Source organism: Maylandia zebra, linkage group LG10 (genome assembly GCF_041146795.1).
Source record: "Maylandia zebra isolate NMK-2024a linkage group LG10, Mzebra_GT3a, whole genome shotgun sequence".
NCBI lineage: Eukaryota > Metazoa > Chordata > Actinopteri > Cichliformes > Cichlidae > Maylandia > Maylandia zebra.
The window spans coordinates 8,376,980-8,402,343 of NC_135176.1; the positions used below are offsets into that span (position 1 = coordinate 8,376,980).

Below are 25,364 nucleotides of genomic sequence, written 5' to 3' on the forward strand. Positions count from 1 at the left end.
ATATTAAACAGCTGTCTAAATGACTCGGCTAAAGTTAGTAGCATGCTTGTTGTTTTTGTCTTTGCACTAGGATGATGTTGGCGTAAATGTGCAGTCATATTCGTTGTGTTCCCACTAGTGCTTTCAGGTTAATCTCGTTGAAATGACCTTAACGCCACAACACGGCAAATCTCCGTTAACGAGCTACCGCCGATCGCCCCGTGCATGGGGCTAGACGGCCAACACGTTAACGAGCTAACTGCGTTAACACACTAGTTCCCACCCATGTAATTGAGCATTGCATGGCACATCCAACATACTGTTTTACTTTAGTCCATGACTTGCTTACCTTCAGGGTCATACGTCACATGAAAACCAAAATAATTCCAAACGCCAGATCTGAATGAGGGTGGGGGAGGTCCATCTTGTAAGGAGAGCTTAACTTCTGTCTCGCTAGCTTGCCCTGCGCTCTTCCTTCTGACGATGCTGTCTGTGTTGAGCGCTCAGTGAATCTGCGTTCGACTACTCCGCCTAGGCTGCACTGTCGACCCTAGGCGGAGCAGTCGAACGCAGATTCACTGAGCGCTCAACACAGACAGCATCGTCAGAAGTAAAGTTGATAAAATAAATTACAAATTTTGTATTGTTCGATACATATGCGTACCGAACCGAAAGCACTGTATCGAACGGTTCAATATCGATACGAATATCGTTGCACCCCTATTTATTACATAAAATATTGCAGATCACGTCAGCTGATTTCTCTGATTTATTGATTCTGTCACTAGTTAGACTTACATTAGTTTATGCTAGCTATTAGCCGCAACCAACCATCCAACCACAGGATGTCACGTTCCGTATTGACAGAAGATGGTGCTAAACATATTTTTAAAACTTGAACTTTAAGCACTTATTTCTTAAATCCAGCTTCACACACAGAGTGTTTTCTGCGTCAGTTTTTGAGAGCAGGGCTCCATGATGTAAATTAGCCTTTATATATGTAGCATTTCATGTCCTCTTTAACCCTTTACAGTGTCCACCCATGCTTCAAACCCTTTCTATCCTGGTTTATGTAGGACTTGTCAAACCTAATCTCCTTTAATGACTACATTGTGGATTTTGAGTGGGACTGTTTACTTGCTCAGTAACCCCTGCAGCCATGATGTTTCTTAGAAGTACGTGGGCAAAAGGGTAGCTATCTGTCAGTGTTGCCTAGCTGAAATGGGGCCAAGCAGATTGAGGAAGCTGCTGATTCAGTGGGGGTTTGGATTCTCTTTTGGGGGCTGGTGTGTGTGTGTATATATATATATATGTCATTAGGCCACATGCTATGCTGTAGGCGGACACTCTGTTTTCATATCCGACTGATTAAGAGCCACTCTAGAGGGGCCTCCCCTGTAGTGGGGTGCATTTCGTCAGTGAAGAAGAAAGCTTAGTCTGGTAGACATTTGCTTAACTAAAAGTAAAACACAGTGTGGCAGGAGAAGTCTGAACAGTGAGAATTGATCTCGTCTTCAAGATTGGTGGGTTTGAAGGGGGCAGACCACCTCTTAATGTCAAGGGTACATCTGCAGCTATATTTGTCCAAATGTTTACACAGTCTCAGTGGGTGCCATAGAGGAGAGTGGGCTAGAGTTCATTCAGCCCCCTCCACACTTACCGTGCTCTTCTGTGAATTTTGTTAGAGGCGGGGCAATGAACTGTGTAATCAAGCCAAGGCAAAGGGGAGGAGCGTGTATCTGTGCACGCGGGAGGGTTTTTGGGTTGGCTGTTCTGTCTATTTGTCTCCATCCAAGGCCATTTCCCAAAGAGGGAGGCATGGCTCTCAACTATCTGGTGCTACATCAGCTGACCAAGGCCCTCCCCTCTCGGATTAGAGAGGAGCAGGGCTTGCTCAGGGCTGTGGGGAAGGAGAGAGAACGAGAAAGCAGGAGAAAATGAGAGGAGGAGAGTAAGCTAGAGCGAGAGTGTAAGTGAGGGAGCAGGTCTCGGCAGCCCCTGAATGTAAACAGATTATTAGATTAGCGGCCATGAGAAGAAGACGACTGAAGAAAGAATTGTCATTCTCTCACCGTCACCCTCCCTCCTTCACTTTCTATTGCTTTTTTTCCCTCTCTCCTTCTATCAGTGCTGATGGGGCTGTGTCTGTCTTTGTTATTTAGCTGGCGCTGGTGAAACCGGAGAAACTTCTCGCTGGACCGAGGAGGAGATGGAGGTTGCCAAAAAAGGTACTGCTTTAATGAACTACTCTCTTTCCTTTATGTCTTTGTCCTTCCTGTTATCACTGTGCGGCTGAGACGCCTCTGCTTCTTACGATTGTGTTTTTCCCTCCATCTCCCGCCTTTTTCCATCCGCTTTGATTATCTGATATTGCGTTGCCCTGCCCGTTTCCTACATGCAAACGGGAATGACTGCGCACATGCATTCACACAAATAAAAACTATTCCTGGTGCTTTACTGGAAACTGTTGGAGAGCCTGTAGTCCCCCCCCCCCCGCCCTTTTAGCTGCATTGCTGACTTCTCAGAAGTGATCTATTAAGGCCATCCAGGAAGCAGCAGACCGTGACGTTTTCCTTCAAAGATCTCTATCTATTATTCAGGTTCAGACACTTTTCAGATTCTCTAAAAAACAGAAAGGAAAAAAAAGTGAAAGTTACTTCAACAAGTCTTCGAAATATTCATTGCACGCGTCACTTGGTCTAAGGTTAGACACTACATGTCTTTAGTCAGCTAATGCCACACAAGTATGCCTACGCTTGCCCCTTTCTGCTTGGATTTGCTGGTGATAGGTTCTTATTCAGGGTAGATTGGCAGAGTAAACAAATGGATTCATGTTGAAAAATTAAGACTGTTGCGTGTTTCGATTTGCTCCACCTTTCCAAAAATACGAGTGGATATCATCTCCTCAGACAGGAAAGTCATATAACATAGTAGGTTCGGAAATCACCTTTATGCTGCCACATGTGGCTGATCAGGCAGGCCCAGTGAACAGTTTACCTCTGAGTAACTTGATTTGTTTATCTGAATAAGCCCTGGTGTTATTACAAGGCTGAGACATGCCAAGCTTGGTAGTCAAATCAGAACATCCCCTCAGATTAAGAAAGAATTTGGGTCATTGCAGTTCTTTATTGTTGTCTGGATGATTTCACACCTTTTACTAAAATGTGATATTAGTATAATTAGAATTTGGTATAATCACTTTCGTTTAAGCTGATGTAATACAGCTTATGTATTGTTGGTAGGCCATATACCCCTAGTTCCTCAGCGAAATCTGAGGTGTTAAAATCAGTCAGACCAGAGCAGCTACCACATTGAAGTTATAAAGCTCACAAAGGCCTTTTATTGCTAAGTGTATTACGGATATTTTGAATATATAACTGGATTGAATGTTGTCTTGGTAACACAAGAAACAGTGACACTTTCTTCGATTAGCTTTTAGAAGAAGTTCACTTGATTGTTTCCCAGTTTCTGCCTTCAGATTTAGTGCTGTGCTCACAGCACCATAACTTAATTTGTCAATGATTACTATGAACGTGTGAACCACTGATTGTAAATTAATCTCAAGACATATTCTGTTTGTGCACAGCAGTGAGAAATACTATGAAACATCTGGCACAGTTGTGATTATGTGGAAGGAGTATTAGTTAAATATAGTACCAGAGCAGTTACAGCAGCACAGGAAAAATATGACCAGGGCTGTAACAATATTGGCTAATTAACTTGTCATAGTGATCAAAGCAGATAAGCTAAGTGGTGATCGGATAGAGTGAGTTTACTGTATTCAAGTACATCCCCCCCCCCCCGCGCGCGCTCCAAACAAAAAAAAAAACGAGAGCTGCTCTGAACTGGAACATTAATGAGGTTTTGTCTTTAGCTGTGCAGCGATTTGTCAAGCTGCCAGTATCCTTTATCTTAGTGGGATTAGGCGGGAGAGAGAGGTCACATGGGTTACAGGATTTAGAGAAGAGCTGCTCTAAAGGTAAATGGAAGTCTTCCAATTGACTGTAGGGTGAAAGAATAATTTCAAAGTTTAGTGGGACCATTAAAGCTGATTGTGCAGGATGGGGAAGACCAACAGCAAATCGCAGCAGCGGGGATCCCAAGAGTGTAGTGTAATTTTTGTGGTGATGCTTTTATTTGTTAAAAGATATCGTTAAGATTTAACTGAGATCATCTTCCAGAGCCACATTGGAGGTTCTGACACAGCATGAGAACCATTACTGCATGTTCACGCTAAATAGGGCTTTTAAAACTTGTCCTTTCTGCAGTGCCTTTTACATTACTGCAGCCAAACCTCGATTGAATACAGTGTCCATCGTGATTTTGTAAAGTCCTGTCTGGCATTAGTTTGTATTATTAAACATGAAATGCCTTGTTAATTTGTATTTTACCAAGTATTCAAGTTAGATTTTTGATTTTGCATCATCTCTCTCCGTCCTGCACCAGGGCTTGTTGAGCATGGGCGAAACTGGACAGCTATTGCCAAAATGGTGGGCACCAAAAGCGAGGCACAGTGCAAGAACTTCTATTTCAATTACAAGAGACGTCACAACTTGGACAACCTGTTGCAACAGCATAAGCAGGTAAGCTGATTGTAATCTGGATTCAGTTGCAGGCTGTCTTTAAGCTGTTGTAACTCTGTATGAATGAATGTATTTTATTAAATAAATTTTTTTGTTTACGTGTTTTTTGGTTCCCAGGATACACGAAAGGCTCGTGCTGATAGGTCTCAAGGTGAAGGTCTAGCCACGCAATCACCGGATGATGATGAGGACAATGCAGAGGACAGTGAAGGTCAGAGAGATGGATAAGATAACACATAACAATCACACACATTCTTAAGAACTCTTTTTGGGTTGTAAAGACTGCACGTCTTCATCGTGTGATAGATTCTTGATTATGAGCTTTGAAGCGTAGTGCTTGATCTCAAATGTTAAGTAAAGAGTTTAGAAGAAATCTGTGAAGCTCGATCCAAACTTCTATTTGTCATTTAAGTGTTTCCTCTGGGTTGATGGCAGTGGGCTTACTCTGTACTGACAGTAGTTTTAATAAGTGAGTGGAAAAGAGATCAAATGCAAAAAGGCAACGAGTAGAGGAAGAGACTAAAGATGTGAACTAATTCAGACTACATAGGTGCCTGTTGCATAACAGTTTGTAGCTTTGAAGACTGAAGAAAGCCCACTCTTTGAACACAAAGTGCTGGTCCCACTTGTTTGATCCAACAAGCAAACAAGCCTGCCTGTCTACCTGCCTCCCTCACTTCCAGAAATCCTTATCTCTGCTGGGTTTACATGGTGAAGGCATGAAGGCATTTTTTCTTTTTCTTTTTTTAACAGCACAGTGTTTTTGATGTTTTTTTTCTGCAAAAAACCAACAACATCAAACCAAGTTTAAGAAAGGTTTACAGACTTTGGACACTTCGACTATAATTTAAACAAACTCTGCTTTACAAGATAACTGCGGCGACGTCGCAATGTTGACTTTATCTACATCTGATGGAAATCAGGTACTGCTGGTGATCTACACGTCACAGATCTCACTTTATAAAGTTACACATTAGGCCATCAGAGGCATTAATAAAACTCTCATAACTATAAACATCGTGATTTACCATTTGGATATTTTGTAAAGCTGCTTCTTTGATTTTTGGTTTGATGCATTGAATGGATCTACAAATCTGGACTACCATCACCATGGTAACAGCTGCAGCTAGACAATATGCAAACCGAGACGGGCAGACAGGTTTTAAACATGTGGTTTCTGGATGTGAATTTATTTTTTATTTTTTATCACTTTAAGCTTTCTGTTTTGTTTGCAATACTGTACATCCGCATAGATTGCAGTTATCTAAACTTAGGTGTGAACTGAGCTTATGATTTCTTTTTATCTTTCAAGGTTGTGCTTGCGGTTGTGAGACCTTGAACATAGCACAGGCAAATATTATCAACGATAAACAAAATATGGTGTTTTGCAATAAGTGGCAATCACATGTGTGCCTAAGCGTGAATGCATGTGAATACATTTCAAATGGGTAAAGTGAATGTTTAGGTCCTGTTGTAGATTTTCTGTCTGGGGTTTCATGCTATGTGAGTTTGATATAAATACCCCATTCTTTCTTGACTTAATACATGGAGGCTGTATTATGGCTGATGTTTTAATGGTTTCATGGAATATTCATTGAATTGTATTATTTCCACGATCCAATTGCGTCTTCTTTATATGATTAATCTTAGAGTATCTGCTCTTGTTTTGATTTATGTCAGGATGTCTATATTTATTTTCATTGTTAGAAGGAGTTTAGAAAAGTCCTGTGAGTTTTAGTAACTTCATTAATTGTTTGTCATGTATTAATTTGTCCTTGGGTGCTTCCTTAGGAGGTGACAACAGCTCTGATACAGAGAGCGCCCCTTCCCCCTCTCAGGCTGACTCCTCAAAGTCCGGTGACTCCAAGAGGGCAGACGGCGCTGCAGGAGATACTCAGTGTGCTGACCAGGACAAAGGCCAGACTAGCAATGGGAAGGCTCCAGAGCCTCCATGCGAATTCACAGTGAAACAAGAGAAAATCCCAGAGGGCGAGGTGGGATCTCAGGAGGAAAAAGCCAGGGTGACTTCCTTTGCAGGCTCAGTACATCCTAAAACGGAACCTCTGGATGTGGTTATGAATCTCGAAGAGGTTAAAGTGAAGATGGAGCCCGGTATCAAGGAGAAAGGCGAAAAGGGAGATCATGGCGAAAGGCTCCACTCAGATAATGACTCCAGCGCCACCTGCAGTGCTGATGAGGATGTTGAAGCAGAGCCTGAAAGGCAGAGGTGAATTTTCATAGCAAATTTCATAGCATAAGCTCCCTGTTCACGCGTTCATGTTGTGTGTGAATAACTGCATTTTCCAAAAAGAATGCTGTCAAATTATTTTAAACGTCTATATTTTGTCTCACGCAGCAGAATATTCTCCATGGAAAAGCCTTCGTTGCTTAACCCTCCAGGCTCGGTGTTGGTGCCTTCACCTAAGCAAACCCAGCTCAACATCGATCAGCTGCATCAGCGGGCAGCTTCAATACCACCCATGGTTGGTAACTTTTTCAGAAGGATCATTCTCAGACAAAAAAAAAACTACAACAAAAAAACTACAGGCCTTTATAGTGTAAGCACTATGTAATACATGGCAAACAGTTCCACTGTGTGTGGAAACATTTTTTCTATTAAGGTTTTTATTGAATGAAAACAATAATATTTGTATGTTTATTAAATGTGTTCTGGAATTGCTTCCCTGCAGTGCTTCATCATCTCACTTAGTTCATATCTGGCTTCCGGACTCATGGACTTCTCCCCCTTCTTAATACTTTAGGTGCCTGGTCCATTTGGCACTGGTGGCGTGCCCATCAGTGGTTACGCCATGTTGCAACACCAGATCAAAGCAGTGCATGAGTCAGCGCACCAGGAAGAGAAGCAAAGGCAGGACCATGGTAAGAAAGTAAAACTATCCTCGTTCAACGCTCACATTTCCTGTTGCCTTCTCAGTGCTCTATCCTCATTGTTCTCTGCTGCTGCTGCTAACAGTGAACTATTTATAGCCTATATTTTAGGACCCATTCATTTTTATGTAGTTTCATAAAAATGTTTTTATGAAACTACATGTTTAGGGTGCTCTGGACTGTCGTAATGTTCTTCAGCCTGAGCCAAGATTTAAAAAAAAAAAAAAAAAATCCTTCTGCGTTTAGTACTATATGAACAGAAGTCTTGATTTACACTTCTCTTGAAATACCTTATGAAGAGGGGGATTTGGGGTTTGTGTTTTTTGATGCCATGTGACTAGAGGCTGTCAGAGGTCACTTCTGCCTGACCGTCGATTTAGTTCACCCATGCACCTTCTGAATGGAGAGCAGTGAAGCCAATGGGCAGACTGTATTACAGCTTGATTTTGCAAAGCTTTTAGCACCTTTTAGCGTGAGTGCCATGAAGAGGAGAGCAGCTGTCAGTAAACGACTGAGCTTTGAAACCACAGTATTTATTACACATAGTAGGTTTTAGCGGGTACGTGTCCAGGTGGCGGTGTGGCTGTCAAAAATGTGCATCCATTCTGGGTGGTTATCTTCCCTTTGTCCTTATGCCTGTACGCTGCAGGTAAACCCTTACCGTACATGCCTTATGACATGATGCTGGCTGTGGACCAGGAGACCCACTCCGGTCAGCCAGGCTCTCCTTACAGACTCTCCCCCAGGGAGTTAAGAAAGGCCTCACCTGACCCCAACGCCCCCAATGTCTCCTGCTACAGTGTGCCACCAGGTAAAAGCACACATTTTCACCTCCTCCTCCCAACCCTTTTTGCCTCCTCCCATGACCCTGCTGATACAGGCAGGCCTTGTTTGACACCCCTTTTCTATTTGTGTTATAGATTTTTTTGACTCCACTGGTAGTGGAATATGACATTGTCTTCAAAAATGTGCATACATACTAACTGAAATAGTTAAAAGAATGAGGTCAGTATATGAGGCAACAGGTTAATGTCAGAGACCCCCCCCCCCCCAAGACCCTGCATGAGGTAAATGAGTATTCTGAATTGTGAATCATTTTGTGTACTCTATACTAGAGTCCAAGAGTAAAAACGTGGAGCTAGCAGTGAGCATGGTAGGTCCACTTTAAATTTGGAGTGGAGATGAGGACTGCTGTGGAGCTCTTATTCCTGTCATGGGATGTGACCGTGTTAGCACTTGTGTATTACTCAAGATGTATCTTCCCAAGTCCAAAGGTATATGTGTACACATTAGCATTTAGCAATGTACAGGAAGTGTGCAATCAGTGTTAAGGTGAAATGAAGAAACCTCTGCCCAGATATGACCATCCATTGCTTTTGCTAATATCTATATCCTGCATATCTGAAGTTCTCTATGTCACGTTTCTTTTGTTTTTTTTTTTTACACTATGTTATAAAGTCATCCTCTCTGCTTGTAACGTTTTATAACCGGTTGGATTATAATTTGCTTATTTGTGAATGGATCAGACAGAGGTAACACTTCTTTGGCTCCATTTGTTGTGTCTCAGAAAATGAGCCCACTTCCAGTGATAGTTGCCCTCTGATCTCCGTGACATTTTGTGTATTTGCTTTACATAAGTGAGCACATTAAACCATATTTATAGGTTTCTTTATAATAATTTCATAAATGATATCATTTTAACTATTGGTGATTTTCATTAATCAACGGTAAAAAAAAAAAAAAAAAAAAAAAAAGACCTAACCATGTCCTGTCCACTCTGATGTTCTGTTAGACTGCTGTCATCAAAGAGCATTTCTGCTGTATCGCCCTTGTAGGTGTGCTACATGTCCGGTTAGAATATGGTTATAGTGAATTATGAATCCTGAAATTGAATATCACTGCAAACTGAAGGTCATACACCGTCTGTTTGTTGATGATGATTAACAGATTCACATTTTAATGATGTTGTGACAGCAAATCAAAGCCAGATAAGGGGATTATCCTGGATTTACTACATGCAGATTGACTGTCAGATATTTGCCAGAACTTTATAGAGCTGGGAAGAGGTGCTATGTTTTACTTCCTCATTTCCCACGTGTGGGACTAATAAAGGTCATCTTATCTTATTTTCCATCTTATAGGATGCATACAAAAACTTCTGCTGTTACTCCCCCCCCCCCCCCGTTTGTAATCTGGGGCAAGGATAAAATCATGTCCATCCGAATTAAGTTGTTGTTCCTGAACTTCCTGAGCATGAATGTTAATGCCTGACATACAGTCCCTTCTCTGCAACAGAGGCTTATAAATTCGTCATAGAGTGGCTTGTTTTCTTATCTGTCCCTGCATGAGCCAGCAGCAGGATGACGCCCATGCCCGCTGGAGGAACTCTCGCTGCCATTTGCATTTTTGATAGAGTGCAGAGTGCATGCTGCTCTCCCTGCAGGGAGGTTACTCCCGGTCTGTGTGGGTGCATGTTTGAGGTGTGTTATGATTCATTTTGTCTATTCAGGTGTCCCAGGAGACAGTCAAGTAGACAGCGGGCATGGGCCAAAGATACCACAGGCTGAAGACAGGCTGTTAAATGAGGTCTTCTCTGCTTACTTCGCCACTCAGTGGAGCGTTGTCAGAACAAAGCTTAATATTTTATCATGAAGTATTTAATTTGGAATAAAGCTTAAAAAAAAACAGTATGTTGGGTGCACTGGTTTGCTTTTTTGATGTTATACCCAGCTGTTTTAATCAGTTATCTTATTTCCTTTTCTGTATTTCCACCAGTCCTTCACCCTGCAACTACCCAGCTGGTCCAGAATATACCAGATGGAGGCCGCATGACGTTCAGAACCATTCGACCTCCCAACATTCCCTCTCCTCCTCCACTCATTCCAACTACCAAGCCCACAGACAAGCCTTCCTTCATCCAAGGAGGCTCCATCTCCCAGGTGAGGCACCTGGGGTATGATGTTTGTGCTTTACCAGTAGACTAGCTGTTCTCTTACACCACTGGGGAGAAATCAGATTCTTTAATAATTTATGTGAGCTCTGATGTAAGATTAACATATGTAGGTTTTATAAATCTTTTTGTCCATGACAGGATCAACACTTTAATTTTCAAACTATTACTATATTTATCTACTACACTGTTGATGGTAGAATAGGACAGTTGATCCCATCTTAATAAAATGAACTGCTTTATTGTTTCTGTGTACCCAGTGAGCTTACTTTGAAATATGTTCTGTGATTTAATTTCCAGGGAACTCCTGGCACATACCTGCCATCCCACGCTATCTATGGGCCAGAGGGAACTAAGAGCAGTGTGGGCTCCATCTCTCTGGGTCTGCCGCGTCAGCAGGATCTTAACAAGCCTGGTAGGATAACAGGCTTCATGTGACTAAGCTGTTTATCACTTCTTCTGTTCATATAGAGCTGGCAACATTGGAAAACCAAGCATGGCATGAAAATGAATGCTTTGCTTTCAGTGTCAGAAAGCAAAACATCCAGATCAAAGGACGTTGCTCTTTAGAAATTCTGTCACAGTTGACATCTGAGGCATCGCACCTACTTTATGGCATGGTCTGTCTGTTTTACTATTGTCCCACACAGAATTCTGCAAATAGAGAACTGGAGTTCCTGTTAGTAGAAAACTTTCTCAAGCCTTATAGTCTAGTTATATTTTGTTTCTCTCTGTAACTCTTTAGGAGCTGCAGTTCCATCCATACAGGATTGTAGAGGCAACCCAGCAAAGGCTGGCGAAGGTCTGCCTTTCAGAGGCTCTATCACTCAGGTAATGAATGGATGAAATGAGGCTTTGTTTTTTTGTTTTTACACTTCATGGGGTTTTTTTTTGTATTTATAGAACATTTCTTTGCTCTCCCCTTAAACAGGGCACACCAGCTCTGGCCCAGTCGAGCATTGCTGCTGACCTTCTGAAGGGCACCATCACAAGGCTTGCCACAGAAGACCCAAGCAGCCCAGACAAAGCTAGGGGGGAGCAGCTGGCTAAAGGTCATGTCATCTATGAAGGCAAAAGTGGGCATATCGTGTCCTATGATAGTTGTAAGTGCCTTTTATTGTCGATATTGCAAATAGCAATTTTTCTTTGTTTGGCACACACGTGTTATTATATGTTTTATTGACCAGTAGCCATCAAGAACCCCAGGGAAAACACCCGCAGCCCCCGAACAAGTCATGAGCTGAAACGCACCTTCAACATGATGGAGGAACCCATGGGCCGAGGACACACGGGCAGAGACGGAGCCCCGTTGGAGGGTACTGCTTGTGTGTCACTGAATATACACACTGTCCTTGTTTGTCTTTTCTGTGTCAGGGGCTCACGGTGCCTGTTTCTGTTTTTTTTCCCCCCTCAGGGTTAATTAGCAGAGCTTTGCCCAGAGAAAGCATTCATGGAGAATCTAAGGAAAGACCGGTGATCACTGGATCCATAATGCAAGGTAGCTTACTGTAAAGTTGATGCATCACTCAAAGTCACATGAACGAATAAGCAAACCTGAAATAACTTCAAATCTTTCCAGGGACACCAAGAACTGCCGCAGAGACTTATGACGATACTATGAAATATGGAAAACAGTTAAAGCAGGAGAGCCCGCCTGCCCGCTCCTTCGAAGGGGGTATTGGCAAGGGCAAGCCCTACGAGGGCGTCAATACGATTAAAGAGATGGGTCGTTCTATTCATGAAATCCCACGACAAGATTCTGGACAGGATATGTGCAAGACTCCTGATTTGCCAGACAGAAGGGTTTTGGAGGGCTCCATGTCACAGGTCAGACAGAGCTGTGATTCCAGCCACTCTTAAACAATTTACTTTAATGTTTTTGAAATTTAATATATGAACTCCACAAAAATACAAAACTGATTTTTTATGATGAATTGATAACTAAACTGTTGTTTTTAAAACCCTTTACCAGATTCACAATCTGAACCAGCCCACCATCAAACACAATGTCAAGTCCCTGATCCCCAGTCCCACTAAGCTGCCACACAACATGCCCCAACTGGAGGCCATGGAACGAACCAAATACGACGAGGGTAAGGGAGTACGGCACACCTCTGTGGTCAACTCCACCACCTCTGTTCTACGCTCCACACACCAGGAGGCCAGCAAATCCCAGCTTAGCCCAGGCTTGTATGAGGACGCCAATGCTCGCAGGACCCCTGTTAGTTACAGTACCAACCCCATGTCTAGAGGATCACCTATGCTGGGACGAGCTTCAGAGGGTATATTCCATAATCATTTTATTCACAGTAGAACATCAGGTTCTCAGTTATTTATTAATAAACATTATAACTCTTACAATTATGGAGTTGGATAGAATTGAAGTAGACATTTATCTTTCCCTTACCAGATGATCTTATTTTGTCGAAAAACTATAGTAGTAATTAATACACAATGTGCACCCAGTGCTGAGGGCACTGGATAAGCTTTTCTTTTTTCTTTCTTTTTTTTCCTGAGAAAAGTAATGAAATGATATTAAGTTGTTGCTTCAACTAATTAGATAAGACGTGCGTCTCTCTCTCTCTCTCTCTCTCTCTCTCTCTCTCTCTCTCTCTCTCTCTCTCTCTCTCTCTCTCTCTCTCTCTCTCTCTCTCTCTCTCTCTCTCTCTTCTGAAGGTGGGATGGGGTCTGCAAAGTCTGCTTCACATGAAAGAAAGAGCACCATGACACCGACGCAGAGAGACAGTGTCCCAGCCAAGTCCCCAGTGAGCGGTGGTGACTCTGTACCCTCTCATAGCCCCTTCGACCCCCATCACCCCCATCACCGACCTGATGTGTACAAAAGCCATTTGCCTCCACATCTTGACCCCACCCTGGCCTTCCACAGAGTGCTGGATCCTGGTATAGCGTTTAAAGCATTTTTATTCTTTCTACCGTCACCATGTGAATAATGAAAACCTTGATTCTGAGTAAACTGATGAAAGCAACTCAGGCTTTCTATTTCATAAGCATAACATGTCCAGGATCTTTTACAGCTGCTGACGTCAGCAGTGGTGATCTGTATCAGTGAGCCTTCTGTTCATGGGCTTTTTTGTTTTGTTTTGTTTTGTTTTGTCCTCTGCTACAGCATTCATGTTCCCCAGGCAGCCATCCCCAACAGGCTACCATAACAACTACCAGCTGTACACCATAGAGAACACACGGCAGACCATCCTGAACGATTATATCACTTCCCAGCAGATGCCCAGAGGACTGTCACCGCGGGAACAGTCTGTTGCTATCCCTTATGCACCCGGATCTCGAGGTATGGCCCTCCGATAGCTGACTAACAGCTGTGGGCAGGAGGGGTAGTAGTATGCAGGCTGTGTGCTTGTGAAGTAGTGGCAACCTTTTCCAGACGCCCAGAAGCAAATGACCTAGACAAATTCTGCTGATTTGTTCTTTATATTGGGGCTGCAAATGATTCGGCTACAGCTCAATTTATACATTTTGTATAGTCATGCAAATCTCCATTTGCTGAGTGGTTGCCTCTTACAAGTTGACCACTATTCCACTCTCTTTGCAGCCCTGTTGCTTATTGATCAATTTGTATTTGGAAGCACTAACAGATGAAGGTGATGGGTTACAGCTAAGTGTAGACGGTGTTCATACATTCAGAAATTGATGGATTGGTTCTTGTTGTTCACCGTTGGCCCTTTGCTTCTGTCTGTAAAAGGGATTATTGATCTAGCCCAGATGCCTCCAACTATCCTGTTGCCTCACCCTGGGGGAACAGGTACTCCCACTTTGGAACGCATCGCCTACCTCACTGGACCTCAGCCCCCTTTCCCTCCTAGAGCTTTCAACCCAACCTCCATGTCGCAAGGTGAGGACCCCTCCCTTCCCCATCCCTACACCCCATGTGCCCTTTATCTTCCTTGCCACGATCGCCGCTTCTGTAAAAGTGCAGCTCTGTGCTGGCCTGATGTGGCAAAGGTCGGTTGTGCTTGTCTGGTTACAAAAGTTAAGTTTTACTGAAGTCATGCTGGGAGTGATTTCCCATAAAACTGCCTGACCGTTGCACAGCGCAGTTGATGTCCTTGTTTTTGTTTTTTTGTTTTCTGTTGCACAGGAAAAAACAAACAAAACATAAATAGCCTGCACTCTGTTTTTTATTTTTATCCTATCGCCTAAACCGATTGTTTTAATATGTAGATTCCAAAAACCTGGTGATGAGCTTAAAGAGTTGAGTTATGTGGTCTGTAGTTGTTCTTATTTTTCAGTCCAGGTAAGTTTAAGAGTTTAAAGCAGCTTTAAAGCAGCAGCAGCACAGTTTCCTGGTTTCATCTGAAATGGTACATCTGGCCATTTCAGAACTTGTCAGCAAAGCTAACATTTCTAAAGGAAGTCTGCTCCAGCATTTTTCTAGCAGGTGAGTCGAGTCTTTACATTTTGTCTGTGGTGTCCTTGTTCTCTTCAGGTCACCTTGCTGTTGCCAATGAGAGAGAACGGGAGAGGGAGCGTGACCGTGATCGGGAGCAGCAGGAGAAGGAAAGGGAAAAGGAAAGGGAGCAGAGGGAGAGGGAACATGAGCGTGAGCGGGAATTAAGAGAGCGAGAACGAGAGCGAGCCAATGAATACATGCGTGCAGGTGAGTCATTTTTGAGTTTAGAACTCGTACAGTTTTGGAAATCTCATTCTGATGTTTTTAGTCCCTTCAGTATAGGAACCTGTGCTCTTAGGGCTTTTATTTTGAAACACTGTTACAGTAAAATATTTATGTGTGTCCTCAAGGCGGACCAGAGCAGCCAGTCCGGCCAGGGAGTCGAGGTTATCTGCACTCCCCTTCTCCCTCACACAGACCACAGGATGTTGGAGTTCCACAGCGGCCAAGCATCTTCCAGCCAAAGAGTGTCATCACCTCTCTGATGTAAGCTTAAAGCTATTCTGGGTCTCTTTTCCTCTAGCTCGCTAAAGATTTTTTGCACATGCATATTTTTTTTATACATGATTACATTTTGGGCAACAGCATGACATGATAACTGTGTGAGCCACTTCTTTATGCTAAAAAGTCTCCTCGTTAGACTCATTTGATGCAATGGAATGGAAAAATATTTTACATGAGCACATGTTTCTGCAAATATTTTTGACGTGATCGAGTTCTTATTTTCTCTTTTAGGCCTCTTTCAACAGCTATATCTGCACCACAGAGTACCGCCCGCCACAGTACTGCAGCTGATGCTCTGGCTGCTTTGGTGGACGCCGCAGCTTCTGCTCCACAGATGGACGTGGTCAAAGTGAAGGAGAGCAAACATGAACGAGATGACGATATGTCTTCAGCTCGGCGAGCATCCAGCCTGTCTGAACAGCAACAACAGGAGACAGAAAGGCGATCTCTGCATTCACCGTATGGAGCTATGTCTCTGCCAGGGAGTAAAGCCTATCCAGCTTATTCTGAAAGCACTGGTGTTGGGGTTAAGGATAAGGGACCTCAAACAAAGTCCCGCATTGAAGAGGAGCTTCGGACTCATGGAAAGACGACTATGACAGCCGCCAATTTCATTGATGTCATTATCAAACGTCAGATAGCCTCGGACAAAGACTCGCGAGAGCGAGGCTCCCAGAGCTCGGATTCATCTAGCAGCTGTGAGTGTATTGGATTAAAAAAGAGAACTATTCAAGCTTCACATAAATGCTCTGTGATACCGTAACATCCGCAGTTGCATGAAAGGATAGGTGTACATAGAACAGTACATCTCATGTGTAGTAGAGCCTGACCAATATATTGGTAGGGCTGATATGTAGGCAAATATTGGCTATTTTCCTACATATCAGTATCTGCAGCCGATAAATTAAAATTTAAAAAGAGATAGGAGAAATGCCCTTCAACAGTGTTGGCGTTGCAAAGTTTAGGAGAAGGAACTTTCCAACTGCCCTGTTGGCAACAAGTGTTTGGAATGCTACAGACACCACAAGTAGCAGAGTCAAGCAGAGCGTAGAAGAGCAATCATTGTCACAGCATATTAGGCCCCTCCATAGTGTACTGGTTAATACATTTGCTTCGCAAGCAAAACGTTGTTGGTTCAAATCCAGCCAGACACACAGATCCCCTTTAGGTTTACCTCAGGAAGGGCATCAAACAAACTTGCAGCGCTACCGACTGTAACAACCTCTTGTGATTAGTAAGAAGCTGAAAGTAGCCTTATTGTCATATTATCTTAAGGACTCAAAAAGACACATACGTTTGTGTTAAGTTAATGTTCATTGTTTTTTTCTTTAACTCACCAAATATTGCTATCAGTTTGGCCTCAGTCAACAGTAACTCTTTGTCCATACTTGGCCCACAGTGACATCCAGTCGCTATGACAACACTGGTGGTGGAGCAATTGAGGTGATCAGTCCAGCTAGTTCCCCTGTCCAGCCTCAGCAGGACAAACCAGAAGATGTGCAACAACAGGCATCGGGTATGAACATCCTAACTTTGGGGATATTCCTTTTTTTATTTAAACCAGAGTGATTTTACTAATATTCAAATATAATTCAAGTTATATTAAAGATATTCATACAATGGATTTTTTTAAATGCAGTTAAACTCTGTCACACAATCGCATACCAACTGGTGCATTGGGGAATTTACAGTATCTTATCCTAAAACTCTTCAACTCAGACCACTAATCTTCTGGTTAGAGAACGATACCCTTGATTACTTGTTGGGGGGTGGTTGAAGATTTGGCATGAAAGGCTAAAATTAGCTGTGCTGAGTAAACATGCCATACCTTGAATGGCTTCACCGACTAACCTTGTGATTTGAGACTGTCTAGTCCCCAGACTGCACTCAAAAGTTATTTTTGTCACCTGAAAGCAGATGTGGATCATTTACTTTTGGCATAGTCTTTTGGAGCCTTGCCATCTCATCACTTCTCACTTCACCATGGCTCTCTCTAAAACAACTCTGCTCTGTCCCTGGTTAACCTTTCGCAGTTGGCATGCGATCTTATGACATGAGTCGATACCGGCAATCAGGGGAGCCACCACAGTCCAGTTCCCAGCAACTTTCCTCCTCCCAGGCTGACAGCTACTCACAGGTCCCCAAAACTCATCGAGTCATGACCTTGGCAGACCACATTTCGGTAAGAAATGCTGGAGAGCACAATGGCCTGCAACATCAAAAATAATGCAGCACATAGGAATTTACCATGTGCACCAGGTAATCACAGCTAGCTAACTTGGTTTTGTGGTAACTCCCTGTAATGCAGCACATCATAACACAGGATTTTGCCAGGAATAAGGACCCTCCTCCAGTCTCCTCTTCAGCCTCTGCTGCATTCCAGAGCGTTGTGCCACCTGTGTCCTCTTCAGGTCGAGGCAAAATGCCCAGTCGCTACAGTCCTGAGAATCAGGTGCAGGCCCAACACCACCAGAGACCCTCCAGCAGAGTTTCCCCAGAGAACGCCTCCGACAAGCCCAGAGCCAGGTACTGAATGCCTGAATTAATTAGAATGAAACCAATTTATTTTCTGCCATCTGACAAAAATTTGCTCTCTTTCTCCTCTTCAGGCCTGGCAAGTCTCCAGAGCGAGGAGGCAGGCCGATGGAGAACTATGAACCCATCTCTCCACCACAGAGCTACCAAGGCATGGACAAACAGGAGTCAGGTGGACCTCCACCCCAGCGGCGAGAGGGTGACAGCTCAGAGATTAGGTACAGGAGCGGCTCAGCTTGTTTGTTTGATAATTTGATTTTATAATGATTCAAATTTGGTTTTGATGTTTTTGAAGGTTTGTGTCACTGTTTTGTCTGACTCCTTGTGTCTTTTTTTGGTTCAAGGAGTGACTCACGGTCCCCAGGGAGTGTTAGCTATCTGCCTTCCTTCTTCACCAAGCTGGAGAACACCTCACCAATGGTGAAATCGAAGAAGCAGGAGATCTTTCGTAAGTTGAACTCCACCTCTGGTGTTGGTGATTCTGATGTTGGTAAGTGGGTATTCTCTTATCCTACGTTAACCTAAATCCTTCTAGCTCTTTATGCATGTGAATTATTAAAGCGTTTTGAACTCGGTTTCTTCTAAACCAGCTTTTTTTTCACCAGTATTAATTGTCTTGCAGGAAACGCACAACCAGGAACAGAGATTTTCAACCTGCCTGCGGTTACCAGCTCCAGTAAGTAGCAGCATATTTTGTTCAGACACACTGTGTATTTATGCCGATTCTCTCTCACTGTATTGTGCGTGTGTGTGTGATATGATTTTTAGGCAGCATCAACCCCAGGAATCACTCCTTTAGTGACCCAGCCAGTAATCTGGGTCTGGAAGACATCATCCGCAAGGCCTTAATGGGCAATTTGGAGGACAGACAGGAGGACCAACAGGGTGGTGTAACATCCAACACTGGCAGTGACCCTCGGCAGGAGGCCAGTCCATCTCCCAGCATGGGTAAGCAGGAATACCCCCGCTATTGTAGTCAGCTTTGTGCCCTTTCTGAAGGACTGTGGATAATGTTGATTTACCTCTACCTCTTTGAATTCAGGTAAGCAGAAGCAGGGAAAAGCCAACAGCCGGAAATCCAAGTCTCCTAACCTGGGTCAGGTCTACGGTGGAGGGGAGCGCCCCTCATCAGTGTCCTCCGTCCACTCTGAGGGAGACTATCACAGACAAGCCCAATCCCAGTGGAGCTGGGATGACCGACCCTCTTCCACAGGTGCACTGTCCAGTCTCTACTGTCACTTTACTGTTTTCTACTCATAGATCTTAAATGATTCTATTCCAGAGTAAGCTCAACCTATTAAGCAGCAACCTTATTTTTTCTTTTCCTTCCTGATGTTTACTTCCCAGCTAGATTGTTAGTTAGCTTGTTATTGTGAGAGCCCTCAGTATCATTCAGCTGCTTCTCTAGGTGGTGGGCTGTCTTTTTTTATAGACTCCACAGTCTTGGACACCAGTTGGTGACAACCTTTTACTGCTCTCGACATCTAAGCAGAACCTGCAGCAGGTGGAGAACTAGTTCTTGTGCATGCTGAAAAAAACAGAATAATGAATTAATTGTTAATTCATTGTTAATGAGTTCTTCAACAAATTCTGAAAGTCTTCCCCTGGCTCCTCGCTTCCTGCTGCGCCCAAACCAGCTGACTGACACTCAGTTTCATTTCCTCATTCATAAAGTTGCTGTGAAAGGTGCAATTGAAAAGTTTCATTTGCAGAGATTTTTGGTAGAGTTTTTGGTAGAAACTAAAGTCATGTTTATTTGCTATTTTTTGTATGTAACACGACTGCGTTCACAGTTATTTAGTCGTCACTATTATAAAGATAAAGACCAAGATTACATCTCAGATGTAAAATCTGTAGTCTCAATTTTTCTAACTGTGTGGACAGAAATGCAGCTATAAGAGTGTCATGCAATTTTTCTGAAACATTAAATGTATTTTAAAGTGACTTTTTAAATGCAGTTGCAGACACTCTAATTGTGTTCTGACTACATTTCATGTTGAAATTTGTTCACAGACACATTACATGATGTGAAACAACATTTTGAAGTACACTGTGTGAAATCCAAACTTAAACTCACCTTAATCTGAAAATCACCTTAATCAGGTCTCCTAGAACTGGATCCATGTCATAAATTCCATAACGGATCAAAGCAGCTCAGTAGACCATGTTTGGGTTTCAGTTAACTAGCATGGCCGGATTTAAAACTGATAAATTCTTAGTGGGTTATTTTGTCCTTACATGATCTGTATTTCTTATTTAAAATGTGTCATCCTACCAAAATTACATGTAAAGTTTATGTAACTAAAGTGTTAAATGTAAAACGCCAGCTCTGGTCAGCCTTTCCTGAATCAGAAACTCGGACATCAGCTCAGGGTTTATGGTTTGACTCGGAGTTTGTTGAACCTGCTTCCTAAAATATGGCCCTGGCATCATTTCATCTACATTTTGCCCACTCGTGTTGTTTTCCTTTTTCCACAGGACCCATCCAGTTCCCATACAACCCGCTGACTATGCGCATACTGAGCAACACACCACCCACTTCCATAGCGTCACCCTCCATACAGAGCCAGCAGCAGCAGCTGCAGCAGAATCCAGCTGGAGCCCCTGGCCAGCGGCGAGAGTGGCAGTCTTTGCTGTCGGAGCAATACGAGACCCTGTCTGATAGTGATGACTGAGCCCCGCTTGCTTACAGCTTTATTAACCAGAAGAGAGGCCTGCTCTTTGGCTTGTCTGTTCACGCCCCTCTCCTGGAACTAACCTCGCTCACTGGGGAGTGCAACATGTAGATGGGGTGTTGTCCTTTTTATTTTTGGTGCTATGGCGCCCCCTGGCTGTTGGCTGAGAGTACGAGCAGCAGCCTGTGACAGGAAGGGTTCTCCTGGACGTCGCTTGCTTTTGGTCCAGAAGCACTCGTCCAGCCTGTTGTGGTGGGGGAAAAAACAAACAAAACTCAGCTTGAGGTGATGACATGAGATGCAGGAAAGATAAAGAACTTAATATGTAAAAAAAAAAAGACATCAGAAGAAACTATTTCTGAATTTTGTTTGATTTCTGTAAAGATATACCTTGTCTTTAAGAAGATCATTGTATGTAAATAGAGTAACCTTTTGCAGTGTTTTTCTTAACTTGATTATTTCTTATTTTAATGTCGCTTTTAAATTGATCCACTTTAAATGGAAAGAGTGTGGGTGCGTTCTTTAATAACACAGTTGGTCTTGTGTAGTCCAACATCTCCCACCCCTCCAAACCCTGTCACCCAGCACACACACAAACAAATACTTTTACCATTGCAACGGTAAGAGAGAGAGAGAGACCGGACCTGTGGTTTGTACTTGACCATGAGCAGAGCACAGAGACTGTGCCACCCTGCGCACCATCCACCAAGCACCACCAGAGCCTGAACGTTGCGGACATTAGAGGAGAACAGACTAACATTTCAAACAGCATTGGTATCTGATAACTGTCTTTATCACACAGCGGAGATGATGCATGGATTGTAAGCGTTGGATGGTAGTGATAACCGCTCACCCTAGACAGAGAAATGTCTTCAAAACAAGTTGAGAACACTGGTGTCATAGCAGAGAGACGAAAAGTCTGATATAAGCTTAATTTCGCCAGAAATTATATCATTATGACTACTCCTGGACCCCGACTGAATAATGAAAGTGAGCCAATATGTTTTTTTTTGTTTTTTCCTTCTTCTCCAAAAGAGCTATGTGATGTGTCACATGTAGCTGTCTCTTTGCAGTTTCCAAACTGTCCAGAATGATTTGTTCTGCAATGTCGTCATGGTTTAAAAAGAAAAAAAATGTCAGGAAGTTGTTTTTTTTTAATGCTTTTGCCATGCCTTGTGACTTGAGAAAGAAGGCAGCTTTAACTAATTTTCTCAGAGATATACGTTTGTGTTTAATGTTTGTATTTGTTTCTGTAATCCCTCTTTTTTTTAATTATACTGTCCTGACAAAAATCTGAACTCTGTAAATTGTCTTTCTATTACACACAAAGACAAAACTAACCAAACTTAAAAAATGGTCTGCACCATTGTTGCACTTTTTCCTTTTCTTTTTCTTTCTTTTTTTTTTTTGCTTTGTAGCATTTGACAACAAAAAGCATACTACCTGCTGTGTAACTTATTCATCCTCCAGCCTTGGAGTATACTAAAATGTGCTTTAACTTTTCCTACTACTCACAGAAATTTGCCCCGATTTTTTTTCTTCCTTGTAGCTGGTACAGGAATCTTTTTGTTTAGTGTCACACTTGCATCACAATTGCAGTTTGAACTGTATGGTACCATTACATGTTTAGGCATTTGATGTCATGAAGATTCAAATCCATGACCACTTAATCTCTGCTTTCATTGTGTCACACAACAGGCATAAAGCTTTGAATATGAATTATACTAGGTCAACTATAATACACGGCAGTAAACTTTGTTTTAGATATGTGGAAAAAAAATATTTTGGCTTTTTCAGCTTTCACTCTGCTCAGTTAACAAACCCATTCTGCTCTAAACTTGATATTTCCTTTGTTGTTGCTTTTTCTTTCATTTTTTTGATTTAAAATTGTCGTAGCACATGTTCAGATTTTTATTTTCTGTCATTTTTTCTTCTTCAACATCTTTGCTAATTCATCCCGTTTAGATGGGGTGTTATTTGTTTACAAATGCAATGACAAAAAGAAAAAAAAGTTTACAAACTTGAATCTTAAAGAAATCCGACATGAAGCCGAAAAAATATTGGAGCATCTTTTCAGCTCTCTATCAAACACACAGTGGTGTTTTTGGGTTTTTTTGCTCTTTGTTTGTTTTTTTGTTTTTTTTTTGGAATTGAGACTTGAAAACCCGTGTAACCTATGATGTTGAAATGCAATGTTTGTATCGCACAATGTCTCTCAGTAGGCTATTACAAGAGTTCAGACCAATCAAATAAAGTGGATCAGTTCACCACTGAAAAATGTGCCGATCCTTGAGACGTGTGCAGTTTTTTGTTTGTTTGGTTTTTTTCCCTTCTCTCTGGTTGTGCACTGGCAGTTACACGCACTCTTTGACGCATATTGCAATGATTTATTTGTCAGGTAATCCAGTATGAAATGGAAATTAATGCCAGTGATCCCTTGTAGGTAAAAGTTGGGCAAATGCAACAAATATATCAGCTATTAAGGATTCCCAGACTTAAATTGAAGGTGAGAAGGCAAAAATGTTAATTGAATTCCTACAAATCGAAAAATGAAATGTGTAATTAAAGCCGACACCAACACACCTGAGACTTTGGTAGTGCAGTTAAAAAAATGTTGTTCAATTACTGCTGCCTAATAATTCTGCAGCATTCTCTTATCAGCTCTTGTCAGTTTGACCTTTTAATCTACACATCTTAACATGGACTGTAGAAAAAGTTATGTATTGGCTGACTGCTTCTGTGTATTATTGCACTCAGTAAAGTCGATGGCCTTAAAGGAGGTCCCTGTGGTGACAGTTATAGACCCAGTGTGTTTGAAACCTTTAGCTGAGATGCCACAGTGGAAGTGTATAACAGGTCATTCTTGCAGTAGGGCTTCTTTTTATTCATGTGTGATTCACACACTGATTATTTGACCTGTCTTACCAGAAAAAGTGTAGGTTGTCTAATGAGATTTGTTTACAGATTTTTTGCAACCCATTGTGACAGAGCACGTTAAACACTACGGTAGGCACAATAAATCTGTGTGTGTGTGTTTCACTGTGTCTGGTGTGAAATGGGTCTGTTTGACTACTTACTGCTTATACCAGAGCTAAATGTCCAATCGAAAAAAGCTTTGCCGATCTTATATCGTCTGCCAATAGCACACTGTTTTCTTATTGAATATCTAAATGACTTGAGCGTTTTAACCCATACGAAGAAAGGAAGTGGAAAGGGGTTTCAAGTTTCATGTACGCGGACGCGTTGAACTTATTTTCCTTTAATACGCCGAGTTTAAAAAAATCTATTTAAAAAGAAAGAAAGAAAATGCCTGTGTGACATCGCAGATATTCATATAACGAACTCAAAAGCAGCCTTTTCTTCCAAATAATCTCCTCGAAACAGAAAAATGTGATCTACGTAGGAGTTTATTTTGGAGGAAAGCAAAACCACAGCAGGGTAACACGGGAAGTTGTAATATTTTCGTGGAACCTTATTGGCTGGAGCAGTCAAAGACATCCTGTAATAAGTGGTGCGAAAATGCGCTCGTTTTTACCTGCAGTGGCCGAACAACTTTTCCAAGACATACAGAAAACATACCAGGAGGCTTCTCAAAGTAAGATGAATATGACGAAGACAAAAGTCTGGACATGTTTCGGTTTAATTTAAACGTAGATTTAGCATTGCTAGCTAACTGTTGGTTAAAGCAGAATGTGACACGACTTTCATTCAAGGCGCACTCCACATATAATTTCCTCCTTTTCTGTGAGGACTAGTTAACTTCCAGTAACTGAAACGCAGCTGGCAGCGAGCTTTACTTTACCGTGCTTCACAGCAATGTCAATGTAGTAGTTGTTGTGAAACCTCATAATTATGGCCCTGCTACTTAATGTGATGCACTTTTACATTTTGGCAGTAGGAGGCGCTGTTATCACACACATAACTTTAGCCCCAAGCTTCCCTCCATAGATAAATTGCTACAGGTTTAAATTTACATGAAGCTTTTTGACATACCATAGTTTGATAAAGGCAGCTGCGTTGCAATACACACTTTATTCCTACCACAAAATGGACCATCAGCCAAAAACCCCAAGCATCTATGGAATTATGGTCTGTTTGTCTGCGTATTTGACAGAAATCTGTCTTTCTTACCATTTCTAACTAAACAAAACAGGTATATTAGACTGTGAGAAATTTACGTAATATTGGTTTTTGTTAGCCCACGATGCTATATAGAAATTATAATATATACAGCATATATATGTTATCATATATGCTGTAAATGAACAATATGTGAACCGTATCAACGTTTTGTGTATATTGTTCACATGGTCTAAGGAGCTTGGAAAGAAACGTGTCTAGACGTCTTTAATTTTCTTGAAGACGGTTCACCTCTCATCAGAGAAGCTTCTTCAGTTCTAGGGTCAAATGGTGGAGTACCAGATTTAAGCCATGTAGGAGTATCCCCCCACGAGGGACAATGGACCCCCTAATGATCCTCTACCTAATCACATGAGCCAAGGTGTGAAAATGGGTGTAGGTCACAATCAGCCAAGGTTTCGGGTGAGCTCATTGTGAAACCTGGCCCCACCCTATCATGTGATTTCCTGAGGTCAGATGGCCCAGGATGTGAGTGGGCATTAAGGCGTCTGGGAAGGTATCTCAAAACTGGATTATAGATGACAGACAGTTGGTGTCGTAAACCACCACCTCTGTTCAAAGATGGTCGCTCACGGTGGAAATAAATGGCTTCTTTTACTCCTCTTTCACAACATCTGTTTTCTCTGTCCAAAATGTGAACATTTGCATCCTTGATGTCCTTTAGATGCAGATGGACCGCCAAGTCT

The 25,364-nt window shown here is 42.3% G+C and overlaps 2 protein-coding genes across 6 annotated transcripts in view; both read left to right on the plus strand.

Moving 5' to 3' along the window:
- Window positions 1-22,837, plus strand: part of ncor1 (nuclear receptor corepressor 1) — a 60,701-nt gene extending 37,864 nt beyond the window's left edge. Inside the window, exons 17-46 of one of the 5 annotated variants that reach the window (XM_004557413.5) lie at window positions 2,142-2,207; window positions 4,426-4,562; window positions 4,680-4,773; window positions 6,354-6,789; window positions 6,919-7,045; window positions 7,325-7,442; window positions 8,101-8,262; window positions 10,227-10,390; window positions 10,702-10,816; window positions 11,147-11,232; window positions 11,333-11,504; window positions 11,589-11,717; window positions 11,816-11,899; window positions 11,981-12,228; window positions 12,374-12,683; window positions 13,078-13,302; window positions 13,529-13,705; window positions 14,117-14,266; window positions 14,861-15,031; window positions 15,175-15,310; window positions 15,560-16,026; window positions 16,728-16,844; window positions 17,362-17,510; window positions 17,637-17,854; window positions 17,938-18,081; window positions 18,208-18,353; window positions 18,486-18,539; window positions 18,632-18,811; window positions 18,906-19,076; window positions 20,342-22,837. In XM_004557413.5, the coding sequence (XP_004557470.3) occupies window positions 2,142-2,207; window positions 4,426-4,562; window positions 4,680-4,773; window positions 6,354-6,789; window positions 6,919-7,045; window positions 7,325-7,442; window positions 8,101-8,262; window positions 10,227-10,390; window positions 10,702-10,816; window positions 11,147-11,232; window positions 11,333-11,504; window positions 11,589-11,717; window positions 11,816-11,899; window positions 11,981-12,228; window positions 12,374-12,683; window positions 13,078-13,302; window positions 13,529-13,705; window positions 14,117-14,266; window positions 14,861-15,031; window positions 15,175-15,310; window positions 15,560-16,026; window positions 16,728-16,844; window positions 17,362-17,510; window positions 17,637-17,854; window positions 17,938-18,081; window positions 18,208-18,353; window positions 18,486-18,539; window positions 18,632-18,811; window positions 18,906-19,076; window positions 20,342-20,538 (5,150 nt within the window). In that variant the 3' untranslated portion in view covers window positions 20,539-22,837. The remainder of the gene's footprint in view (window positions 1-2,141; window positions 2,208-4,425; window positions 4,563-4,679; window positions 4,774-6,353; window positions 6,790-6,918; window positions 7,046-7,324; window positions 7,443-8,100; window positions 8,263-10,226; window positions 10,391-10,701; window positions 10,817-11,146; window positions 11,233-11,332; window positions 11,505-11,588; window positions 11,718-11,815; window positions 11,900-11,980; window positions 12,229-12,373; window positions 12,684-13,077; window positions 13,303-13,528; window positions 13,706-14,116; window positions 14,267-14,860; window positions 15,032-15,174; window positions 15,311-15,559; window positions 16,027-16,727; window positions 16,845-17,361; window positions 17,511-17,636; window positions 17,855-17,937; window positions 18,082-18,207; window positions 18,354-18,485; window positions 18,540-18,631; window positions 18,812-18,905; window positions 19,077-20,341) is intronic. The other 4 variants (XM_004557414.5, XM_004557415.5, XM_012920791.5 and 1 more) reach the window with 4 other exon arrangements.
- A 1,165-nt stretch (window positions 22,838-24,002) lies between these two features.
- Window positions 24,003-25,364, plus strand: part of zswim7 (zinc finger, SWIM-type containing 7) — a 35,282-nt gene continuing 33,920 nt past the window's right edge. Inside the window, exon 1 of the mRNA XM_004557409.5 lies at window positions 24,003-24,133. Within this exon, the coding sequence (XP_004557466.1) occupies window positions 24,058-24,133 (76 nt within the window). The 5' untranslated portion in view covers window positions 24,003-24,057. The remainder of the gene's footprint in view (window positions 24,134-25,364) is intronic.